The sequence below is a fragment of the Etheostoma cragini genome, chromosome 16 (genome assembly GCF_013103735.1).
Source record: "Etheostoma cragini isolate CJK2018 chromosome 16, CSU_Ecrag_1.0, whole genome shotgun sequence".
NCBI classification, from domain to species: domain Eukaryota; kingdom Metazoa; phylum Chordata; class Actinopteri; order Perciformes; family Percidae; genus Etheostoma; species Etheostoma cragini.
In genome coordinates this window covers 12,876,250-12,888,493 of record NC_048422.1, presented here as the reverse complement: position 1 = coordinate 12,888,493, position 12,244 = coordinate 12,876,250, and the positions used below count along the sequence as shown (strand labels likewise).

Sequence of the window (12,244 nt, the reverse complement as noted above, 5' to 3'; positions counted from 1 at the left end):
CAATATCGATATATTGCCCAGCCCTAGTCTGGATTTAACATTATATCAAGATTGTTTGTTTTTTCAGATGCCAAGTGGATGCACAACAAGAGAGTAACAACTGTACAAAAGTCCACTCATAGTGATGATGTTGGCAAAATTGCTTTACAGTCCTTACTGGCACCATGTGCTCTACGTTTTCAGTTTCATTAAAGCTGCCACGACAAGAGACGATGAATGATTACCTGAAGGTGGGAATTTTCTCGAGGTACACGTTGACCTGAAGCCGCTTTGCTGCTTCCAAGATGATTCCGGTCAGCTGCAAAACAGATTTACATTTTGTTTAGGAGAAACTTAACACCACTGACCTGTGTGCAGATGTATATTGTCCCCTGTCATTATGTTCAAGATCGTTATGCTGCAAACACTCTTTTAGTAAATGTACTTTAATAGTCTGGTTGGCAGAAATGTACATTAGGGCTGCACAATATACAGTACATTAGGGCTGCACTATATTTGTTGCAAAATGTGTCAAACCAGTCTGAATTAAGTAGTGTTGTGCTGCAGAGACGTCTTAGCCTACAAATCGTATCCTAGAGAAAAATCTTTGCCTGGTACAGGTCCTTGCAAAAATCACACTATATCATTTAATTTAAATATTTTTTAAATGAAAACAATCAATCCCTCCAATATTGTGACTCATATCTCAAATCGTGCAGCCCTACTGTCAACAATAAATATGTAAAATTTTGTTTTGGGCTGTGAATTTCATTTTGCCCAAAAGCTGGCCACAGAGGTGGTTGCTCTACTCATAAAGTTGTAAAGGGCACCGTCCGTAACCCAATAACTCGGTATTCTCATGCAGTGGCACAATAACACTTCCAGTATGACAGAGGATAAACAGACAAAACAGTAGCTTGTTTACTGGGTTCAAAGATGAATGCCACCTCCTCACACGTTTGGGCTAATAAAGTTTACATGAATTGGTTTGAAATGTAAGTGTATGATTCACAGCTGAATGACGGGTGAGGCAAATCGACTACTTGTGCTTTTGTTTGTTCTTTTTTTATAATAATTTAAATATATTAAAAAAGGAATACTTCTTTATTTTGACAAATTGATGTCTCAACTGTTTGTGTCTTTGTAGTCTCTTTGCTTCTTTCAGGAGTATTCTTCAGTGATTCCCAGGATTCAAATTACAATGATTCTACGTATGAGATGTCAACAGATGTCCAGCAACACATTGTAGACATCCTGGCAGTGTTTTTTTTTCAGTCTGCTTCCCTTTTTTACGGATTTACCACAGGACAAGTTATTACAGTATTATACATGATAAGAGCTGAAAGGAGCTTATCTTTGGTGACAGCTCCATTCCACCTCAGGTTAATCTTTACCCATTGCCCCGTGTCTAACCACTGGCTAGCAGTCATAAAGCTGAGACACGCTAGTTCACCATCTAGTGGCATATCAGCTTCCTACATTGCAACTATTTTTCTGAAAAAGGAATCATATTAACAACATGAGGGTGTAAAGGGAAGAAAGGCTTAAAACAAATGTACACAAATTACATCTTTAAAAACTCTGCTCAGAAAAAGGTTGCTTACTGTTGCTTCACCCGGATGTTTAACTTTCACCGAGCAGAATGATGTATGAGCCGAGTTTGACACTAGAAGTGTTTTCAAATTAATCCAAAAGTTTGAAGTGGAAACTTGAAACCTCCACTGTAGATGTAGGAGACATCTTTAAGTAACTTTTGAAATAAAAAATTACATTTTGGGGATTTTTCAGTGAGAAACAATGAGTAGATGTAATTATAAGAATGTAGTAGAACTGTAGTAGAACTAGTTCATTTAACTTTTTTGAGGGATCAAATACCAGACACAAAGTTGTTCTCCAAAGCAGCAGAATTTTCTTTTTTACATGTTTTATGTAACATGTTTTTTTAAAATGTTTATTTACAATTTTGTCCGCTTGTAAACTGGACCTCGTTCTTTCGGTCAAGACCCAACCTTCATGACCACAGGTGAGGGTAGGAATGAAGACTGACCGGTAGATCGAGAGCTTTGCCTTCTAGCTCGGCTTTTTTTTTATCTCAACTTTGCGATAAATTGAACGTAATACCGCACCCGCTGCACCGATTCTCCGACAAATCTCCCAAAGTATATGAAATCTCTTAAAACGTGCCTGTAAGAATTAAAGTAAAAGTTCCTACCGGATTGATAACAATCGTAGTCTGGTGCTGCTCCTTCTTAGGCCTCATACCAAATACATCCTGAACATATTTCTCATCTGCCTGGTAGAAGTGTGGTTGAGACATTATGATGGGAGCTCCTGGACACACAAAAAGATTCAGTTAGAAGTTGAATAATACATCTGCAATGCTAACAGATACCCATTTCTAATGGATGAAGCCATGGCCTGGAAGAGAGGTCATCAGGGGGGTCCCAACCTTCTCTGGGTCCCTAAACCACAACAGCCTCAAGTTGGCGTGTCAGCAGTGACTGGCCAGGTCACTGCCCCTCTCTTCCAGCCAACCGAATAACATTATGAAAAATACAGAAAAAAAACAGTTCATGATGAAACAGCTTTTGCAGAACATTTCCTTAACTACTCCTGGTGAGTTTTAACTGTTTTGGTCCACAAATGCTCCCACACTGCCGACTTAAGACGCTTTTTTTTGGACAAATACAAGCCTGGGATGTTAGTTCCACATTTACATGTTACTGCTCTTCTTCCCAACGCTTTAGGTGAGTGGCACTCACACAAACAGATTTCACCGTACACACAAATGTGACTCGCAAGATTTGTTTTGTCAACAAGGCAACAATGCAGGAATCAGGACACCGCAGATATCATAGTTTCCACACTTCTTACAGTAATGAAACTGTTATTTAATGTAACTGTTGTTATGGAAAAATTGGTTAATCCCAACATCCCTACTTCTTACCCTGTTTACATCGGCTGACATTCAGGAGGCCGGAGCCCAGGCAATTTCCAGCAGGGACACAGAAGCCTGCGTTGGCTGGGTTCACGGTATGATTGGCAAACACCTTGCTCGGGGGACTGAAGAGATACCCAGGGATCCCCTTCACCGTCACATCCTCCTCATACACAGCGTACAGAGACCTTGGAAACAGAGTCCAGTGCTTGTTAATCTTTTCAGGCAAAATTCAGTTCCGTAAAGCAACAAAGGTGGGGGTTTTGGGCAAATGTTGTACATGAGCTACGTGGTAAGCTGATTTACTGAAAGCCTGCACAGCACATATCGTTTTTTTTTTTTTTTAAGGGTTTAAAAGGTTGTGCTAACTTGTTACTGTGTCATAAACCTCGTCTGTGCTGCACTCTCAGTTCTGATGTATGAACCCTCAAAGAGAGTGGATATTAGTTTCTAAAGCAGCACTAAATAGGTAGTAACCTAACAGTAACCTCATTCAAGAGGCCAACACTGACCAGCCATGCACTCAGCAAAGCTAAATTGGTATAAACCCATATATCCAGACATAAATAATGATGAGGGAAAGGCTTGGGAAGACAATAATAGGATGATTGAGGGGAGAGCCATTTCACTAGCCAATTCAAGCCTCAGAGACAAGACCAGAACAAGAATGATTCTCTAAAAATGGAAATAGAAAGGCCAACTTAATTAAAAATTCATTGTATATTACCTAAAGCTGAAAGGTCAGCTGTGCTCAATAGGTAACCAGACAAAATGAAAGGCAAAATGAAAGAAACAAAATAAAAACAAAAACCCCATCAACTAAGAATGGCTTTAAGCTAATAAAGAAAAGCAAGAAAAAGTACCCAAATGGGGTCAAATGTGAAAGCTCACACAACTCAATGTTTCTTGCCTTTAAAAAGCCCAAGATATTTGGGAGTCAAGTATAGACAATTATACGTAATGATTTGGTGCATTCCCAATTATATTTAACCTCCCAGCAGCCCTTGGTCAGCTCACCTGCACAGGTCAGAGGAGAACATGTAGAGTGTCTCATTCTTGGTGATGACTGGATGGAAAAATGCTCCGTTGGTTCCATTGATCATATTGCACTCATCAGATGACCACCAATTCAGCTTGCTGCAAGCATACACACAAACAAATATTATTGGTAATGTTTTTAAATCAGATCATCATTTATAAATATAAAAAACAAGGACTTTCGGACATAAACAATGCCCAGCACCCAACCACTTCCTAATGTTTTCCTTTGTGAAGGACTACTAACCAATCTTTTAGGCAAAACCCATGTTGTTTAAATGTTTTAAATAGTGGGGGCTTGAAAAGACTTGGTAAACCCCTGCTGTAGCTTTGTGTTTAACTGACAGATAAGAGTGGCTCAAATCTTCTTACTCAAATCTTTGCAAGAAAGCAAATATGTGGATTCCCCAAAACATCTATCTACTACTACAGCGCAAGCTAGCTAGCAAGTCCAGTATAGAAAGTCATTGTTATACATTTCTGACAGATACAGTCGGAAAAAGGTTGAGACTTTCTTTCATCCATTTCAAGTGCAACAGAGAGGACTAACATTGGTGTGGCTTATAGACATGAATAGCTCTGATGAAAGACACATATACACTGTGATGTGACAATGGCAGGACAAATCCTATCAAATAGGGGAAAAAAGCCTTAATTATTTGACTGTTTTGGTAATCATACCATCAAAATTGTGTAACCCAACTCTCATCCATTTAAACTACATGTAATCAATTTTTATCACTGAGTGGATTTACAGAGCAGGAGATCATTGTCATTTCTTTGCTGGAGGTGAGAATAAACATTTCCTGTACCTTTCACCGTTCCATGTATCCACTCTGGAAAAGTCCTTGTAGTTTTGCTGTCCAGTGAAGAAGACATAATCACCATCGTTTGAAGCATTGGTCTATAAGGAAAAATAGGAATGTTTTCAAAAAAACAGCTCCCGCACAAGAAACTCTTGATTTTCTGTGATTATAAAAAAATAATAATACACTCTCTGTACAATTATCCAATATATTTTCAAACTCCAGCCTGTTAAAAGCGTACAATAGCATAGTCATAGGCTTAAATGGGACCTTATAGAAGAGTCCAAAAACATCGTCCAGCTCGGGTATAAAGGTTCTGAGGGCTTTGAGTAGGCCGTCTTCATAACCCCACAGCAGCTCTCCCACTGTGTGGGTGGTAAACAGGCCTTCCCCGGTGCCCTGCATGTAGGAGGAGATCAGATTGGCGATGATAGCCTGGTCCTTGAATTTCTCCATCACCGTCTACCAGGAGAAAGAAGGGAAGACAACCTGTTGTGTAACGCCCTGATAGCATAAGCTCCTACGATTAAACTAGTTAATTGTGTAGAAGCTGTAAAAATGGCAAAAACATGCAGCATGTGAATTAAAAAGGTTATAAACATAACAACTTTGTATTGGATTTTGTAGTAGCTAAAATCATCTAATAACTGTTTTGGGGAGGGGAGTAAGTAATTTATTTTATATTATTGAATAATAGCTGTAACCTGTGTGTGTTGTTACTCCGTATAGTGAAGTACTTCTTATTTGTTTCCAAAGCACTGCTACTCCTTGTAAGTACATAGAAGACATATTTATCAATTGATCTTTAATATCTTGCTTTAAAATATATTACACAGTACTAGTGTTGTTATTATCTTTGCCGAGGCTTCGAAGCGTGTGTTGAGAAATCCCGGAAGTTTTCCGGGACGAGCGTATCGAGGCTTGTATCGTTTTGGACAAATGACACTACTTTCCAGTTTTAGAATATTAATATTGCCCCTGCTGCTGTTATAATATGACCGAAAGATTGATTTACACACATTTGAAGCCACATTCCTCTCAAGGCAATCCGTTTATTATACACTTATGTTATACAATCATTATACCAGCAGAAAATACACACTATGTTGAAATTAATGGATTACATGGAATTAACTTTTTCTCTTAATTATTATTTCTTAAAAGGGCGCTATGCTGTTTTCCTGCAGGTTTCTCTATAAAGCTCCCCCTACCACTTCAAAATAGATATTTGGCTCCTATGTTTATTTGTGTCTGACTCCTCGCTCGGTCAGTCTGCCGTTTCCTCTTTATCTCTTCCTCCGACAATGCTTTCCTAGCTTTCTGATTATTTTTTTCTGGCTCAGCCATGACCATAGAGTAAAAAACCCTAAAGCTTCCTGACACCGAGGCCTTTTTCCACTCACAGGCGCTAGGGGGGAGCGAGACAATCACCCCAAAAATCATATAACCATTCCACCGACTCTGAAGGTGTTCAGTTAAGGTAAATTAAGCTAAAATAAACTACACGTCAAATCATTTTTCCCAGCAATGATTTCTGTTATTTTAGGTAGTTTTTATCATGCTGTTAGTTCCAAGTGTAATGTGATGCTGTTAAAACAGGGTGAAACGTCATGGTTGACAGCTGTGATTACTCGCAATTGGTTGGATGGGTGGATGTGCGGGACTTGGATACTGCAGCTCCACCGGCAGATCACTACTGCGCGGACTCTGTACATGATGGCAGTGCCCTTCTACTGGATTTAGGCTTATTTTTGTACAGTTGGAAGTGAAAATGTGTCGTCCATCTCTTTTTTTTTCAGAGTCTATGATTCTAACACTACTAGTAGTTTATGGATTTCTGCGGCTCACCATTGCAGGGATGTTAACTGTCCTGATGAGGTCACTCTCTGGACCTCGGGACATATTAGGCTGGAATACGTAGGTCTTAGTGTTGACAGCTGCTACTTTAGTGCCATTATCCTGGAAGTCCACTTTCTCCATAGGCCGGTACTCTCTGTGTAGAAAAACACAGAACCAACAGGGTTAAGGTCAAAAGTTAACGGTTGATAGTTCCGTGCCACAGTGCTGCCGCCAAAAGTGTTGAGAGAAAGAAAAACTTTTAATAAGGTTGCCAAGAATCTTACAGTAACTACACATGCAGTAACTGCATCTTAGACTGCAGAGAAAATGCTATTGTTAAATAATGATAAAGTTCTGTATTCAAAATCCTAACTTTGGCTCAATTATAGCATAATGCTGTCATTTTCTTTCATGACTCAAATTCATGTGACTGTCAAAAAAAAGAAAACACATCCTTGTTGATGAATGCTGCTGTGATGCACTTTCTGGACAAATCTAAACTCTCCTCCACAAGTGAATCTCAACTGTTTTAAACAACCAATTATAATCTTCTTGCAACTTACAACATATATACAGTACGTGAATGAGTAGGTAAGGAAATTACTAATAATGGCCTTTTATCAAAAAGCTCCACAGGAGGTGCTTCAAAGTGCTCCGGTGTAACTGATCAGGGATTCAGCAGAACATTTGTGACCATCTGGTTCAGCTTCCAATGAGGCTGTAAAGATGTACAGAGTTGAAAAATATAAGCAAGCCATCTCAGGTATGTGGTAAGTGGTTGACAGGGGTATTTAAGGTAATGGATTGGCAAATAAAACTTTTTTCCTACCATTATGTCAAAGAACTGCCTTTTGACAAAGTAAATTGCATTTTGGGCAGAAAAGGATAAAGGAAAAAAAGAATATCTCAGCAGGACAAATTGGCATCTGTCCAAAGCTACTGTGTCTGTCTGTATTAATAGACAAACAAGCTGCCTCAAGCTAGCCAGAGACAGGACCGCACCAACAGCTCTCTGCTTCTGTCTCTGCAAGATGACATGGACATTTTTGAAAAGAGAATAATTTAGCACTTGGCAGAAACACAAATTCTATTTTGTCTACTATTTACAGTAGGCACTTTGTCTTTCTGAAAACTGCAACAAAACACACAACCCACAAGTGATTGTGAGGTTTTCACAACAAGATGTACTGTAGTCACACTGTTCATATGAAAACCTAAATTAACTGTGCTATACATTGTTGCTGTAATTCTTTATACACCTTCAGGGAATGTCAATTGTTCTTAGTTAAGCCAAGAATACCACTCAAAACTATTTCTTTTAACAATTCTTGATAGATAGATTTGTAGAGTTATATTCTAACATTTTGTATTATAGTGTATAATGTATTGCTTGTGCATTTTTTTTCGTAATGTGCACCACTCACCTGTGCATCTTTGGGTCGTTTCCTTCCGATTTGTGTTTCACTTAAAGGAGAATTCCGGTCGATTTCAACATGTGGCTCTGTTTTTTATTTTTATTTGTAGTGCTGTCAGTAGCAAGACAAAAGAATACGATCGATGCAGATACTCCGTGTTATTCTCCGTCTAGATTTTACACCCAACAGGCTTAAACAGGGCAAGTTCTACACTTGTTTTTTGCCTCTAACATGCTCAAATGTCGTTGCCAGTGCCTACTCATGTGCAGTTATTCCTTCTGAGTGAACACAGCAAATTGTGACAGTATATAGAATAATAGAATAGAATAGAAGGCCTTTATTGTCATTATACACAGGTACACGGCATTTGTGCAACGAGATTAAAGCAATCCCTTTACAGCGTTTACACAAAAAATATGAGAATATAAGATAACAGTATAAAATATCAAACATCAAAAATCAAAAATATAAAGTCAGAGATACAAAGTGTAGGTAGTGCAGAGAAAAAAAGAGAGGGGCGGGGGGTGCTGGCGCACAGTCCTGAGTCCGGAGATATACATACATAAATCAGCTTGAATACACATTGTGTAAACATAGATAAGTGTTAACAATGATGTGATTGCAGTAGATGTGACAGAAAGACATAAAAGTTGTGTTAATTCAGCCAGTGCACATAGCTCTGTTTATTTCCTGTTTTCCAGTGAAGTCCACACTAGTTGAGTAATACAACTTTTATGTCTTTCTGTCACATCTACTGCAATCGCATTCACTGTGTTCACTTATATATATATGACAGATATAACTGCACATGTCTAAGCACTGGTACTGTTATTCTGACCATGCTGCAATGGTGAGCAGCAGAAATCCATGAACTACCAGTGGTGTTAGAATCATACTGTGAAAAAGTATATAAAAACATTTCCACGTCCCCTGTTTAAGTCTGTTGGGTGCAAAATCTAGCAGGAGGACAACTTGGTGTAGACTGCACCGATTGTTTTAATTTGTCTCGCTACTGACAGCTTTTTTTTTTTAAATAGAGCTTTACATGGTGAAATTGACCGGAATTCTCCTTTAATCTAATCATAAGCTTGTAAGCACCTTTGCACTTTGAAAGGTGAAACACTTTGTTTCCATCATGTGAGCTGTAGTAACATTTTTTACACTGACTTGACAATTTGGCATATTCAGTTTATTTCTATTCAAGCATAATGTTGAAAGTTTGGAGGAAGTGAAATTGATTGCAACTGCATCCCCCCCCTCCTTTGATCCATGTGGCTGTTTTTACTGTGACATCTTCACTTCTGTTTTATTGAGTAGATGCCTAACGTTAGAGAAATAAGAGTAAAGTCTTTCTCTTTTTGCTCTCTCACCTGTATGTGTAGGGTCCAATCTCAATCACAGCAGGCCGATCCCCATCCAGCACCTCCATGGGGTTGGTCAGATTAAAGAAGTAAAACTGCATGTAAATAGGGGCCGGTGGATTCTCCCAGGCCTCAAACGCCTCAGTGCCATTCTTCAAAACTATTTCCTTAGGGGGACAAAGAGCAGTGGTATAGTTCAGGCGCAAATCTGCTGATGACTAAGGTGACCTCTCAACATATGACAAACGCTACTGCAAGTGGTGAAATCTCCATTTGGATTAGCAGTCATGATATGGCATTTAATTGTGTTAATGCTGACTCCGCAGCATTCACAGTGTTGTTATCAAATTCTTTATTCTTCAACTTTGTTTGGTCACCTCTAACTTCTGCATACATTCAGCTACAAAAGCCATTTAAGTATCAAAATGTTCAGCTCTTTAAGCACATGATGGGACGTCAACTTCTTTCCTGCTATTTATACTTGTTGAAATATTAAGCTTAAAAAAAATGAATTACAGTCAATGGATCAATGTTCAAATCCTCTTGAGGCTTCTTTCTTTTGGAAAGGCTTTGAAATACTTTTACCTACAGACAACAAACTTTAAACTATTCACAAAACCTATAGCTATTACAATAGTATTCAGCTTCATGATATCTTTTACAGTTTTGTGGTATCACTGTTAAATGTTTCATACAGGCTTTTTCTGTGCATACAATGGAGTTAGGCTTAATCTCATTTCTCTGTTTTATACCTTCCCCTTAGATTTGCACGTTTACGTGAGAGTAAGGACTGTCCCGATACTCTTTTTGATCAAAGGGTAGAGATAATGGGAAGGGATACATACCCCTCAAAACCAAGCAAAGACATAAGCTTACTTGAAACGGAAGGGTACCCAGAATACACTGCATGACCGGCAACAATGGCTGCCAGATTGACCAGAGAGTCCCATAAATGAAGGCATTTTTGGCTTAAATAATTGAGTTAAAAATCATGACGGTCTTGTTTTGTGCTCTACACAGTACTGTACATATATATATTTGCAACCGTGTTCCTAATTTACACGTTTTTTAACAACGCTAGCTTGCTATGCTAACGGTACATTGTAGACATGCATGGAGTCCATTCAAATGTGAAGAAATGTGTGACTGTTGTGCAAATCAACAATTTTATTTCAACACTACTTGCTTTGGAGACATCAATACGTGCTTTATATATACCGTCCTGTATCACACCGGGCCGCAGGAGGACGCAAGGCAGCTAATCCACTCTCGGGCTCAAAACGAGCAGAAGTTTCTTAAATCATGTGTTCATGTTGTAGCCATTCATTATTGTATTGGTACTACATTATTGTAGTAATTTGTAATTAGTTCCTGTTCATGCACTTGTACATTGTTGTTGGTTATGATACGGGACACTGGTGAAAGACATGTGAGGGAAACTTTACTGGCCAACATGGATCAAACTGGTCTGGAATATCAGAATGGCTGTAGTTTATTTGTTCGTGGTCTTGTGTCTTTTTTGAGCGTGATTTAATATGTTAGTGACATGTATGTTATGGTTCTGATAGTTGATAATGGTTGTGTAATCTAAAATGTTTTTATGTCATGCTTTTGCCTGTTATGTTTAATTTATTGGTCAATAAAGACTGTTAAAGAAAGTGTTTCTGAACATCAATGACATTCAAAATGGTGATAACTGTAACACATAACACACCATGCAGTGTGTATACAAATATGTATTTCAAACAGACCTAATTACTACACAGATAAGAACATCTGCACCAGCATCACCAAAGTAAACATACAAGAACTATCAAATACATACATGCATATGACACTGTTGTCAAAACCAACGCATTCGACATAGACACACTTGCAGACGACATCTGGGAAGTTTGTGATCAGTCCTGTATGGTGACGTAACCTCAACGAATTGGTTTCTCATTTCATAGGGGTATGTTTTCACCGCTGGCCTTCCCACTCGGTTTTGAGGGCCAAGGGGTAAAGGGTAAGACAGATAATTGAGATGCAGCCTAGTATCTCGTGATTTAGTGGGTTATGACATCACTAGAGAGGGAAGCCTTGGAAAATCGTCTTAAAACCTCCTATAACTTGCTCTCACGTCCACAATATTTACTTGCCATACACAAGTTGTACGTCACAATGTAGCTATTCTTGTCTTATTTCAACCAATGTGCTAATTTAAGCAATAGGCCTCATAGTTTTTGAATTAGCTGCCTCAAAGCAACAACACCCTCTCTCCTTATCATCCACGCCAAATTTAACGATAGCATAATCCAGTCTTGAGCACAAACCTGTTTTTTAAACTGTGATATTAGAGTAATTTATACTTTAGCTACACAAACAACACGTCTAAAGCTTCGGCAACCTCTTGGGATGCTCAAAGTTAAGATATTTCAGTAATACGGTTTAAGGTTTTCGACATGTAAACCAGCAGCAGTGCGCTTCTGAAACTCAGAGGCGAAATCGAAACACAGCAGGCTGTCAAGCTAGCTAGCTAACTTTGTTAAGTTAGCATTAACAGACACCAAAATGTCTAACGTTAGCCTGTTATAAAATGTTAGCGAGAAACCAATTTTTAACGTACCTTCTCAACGGCCGACTGTACGAAATGTGTAAACACGTTAGACAAGACCAAAGCAATGCCCGCGATCAGAAGTAGTATAGACAAAGCTCCGGTGCTGTAAATGCAACATGACTTTAGTAGCATGGTGAAACAGCAAACTGATATCGAAGAAAGGTCAAGTTGGTCCCCTCGGACATTAGCAACCGTCTAGCGTGTGTGTTGTTTTTGTTTTGATGGCCCACTGCGCCCAGCCAGGAATTCTCGGTGAAGCAAAGCCAAAC

General features: G+C 38.8%; 1 protein-coding gene across 1 annotated transcript in view; it reads right to left on the bottom strand.

Moving 5' to 3' along the window:
• Positions 1-12,244, bottom strand: part of scarb2c (scavenger receptor class B, member 2c) — a 14,085-nt gene extending 1,841 nt beyond the window's left edge. Inside the window, exons 1-9 of the mRNA XM_034895582.1 lie at positions 11,985-12,244; positions 9,386-9,543; positions 6,610-6,754; positions 5,032-5,223; positions 4,768-4,859; positions 3,935-4,054; positions 2,927-3,105; positions 2,192-2,310; positions 225-298 (exon numbers count right to left, since the gene is read on the bottom strand). Coding sequence (XP_034751473.1) covers positions 225-298; positions 2,192-2,310; positions 2,927-3,105; positions 3,935-4,054; positions 4,768-4,859; positions 5,032-5,223; positions 6,610-6,754; positions 9,386-9,543; positions 11,985-12,107 — 1,202 coding nt within the window. The 5' untranslated portion in view covers positions 12,108-12,244. The remainder of the gene's footprint in view (positions 1-224; positions 299-2,191; positions 2,311-2,926; positions 3,106-3,934; positions 4,055-4,767; positions 4,860-5,031; positions 5,224-6,609; positions 6,755-9,385; positions 9,544-11,984) is intronic.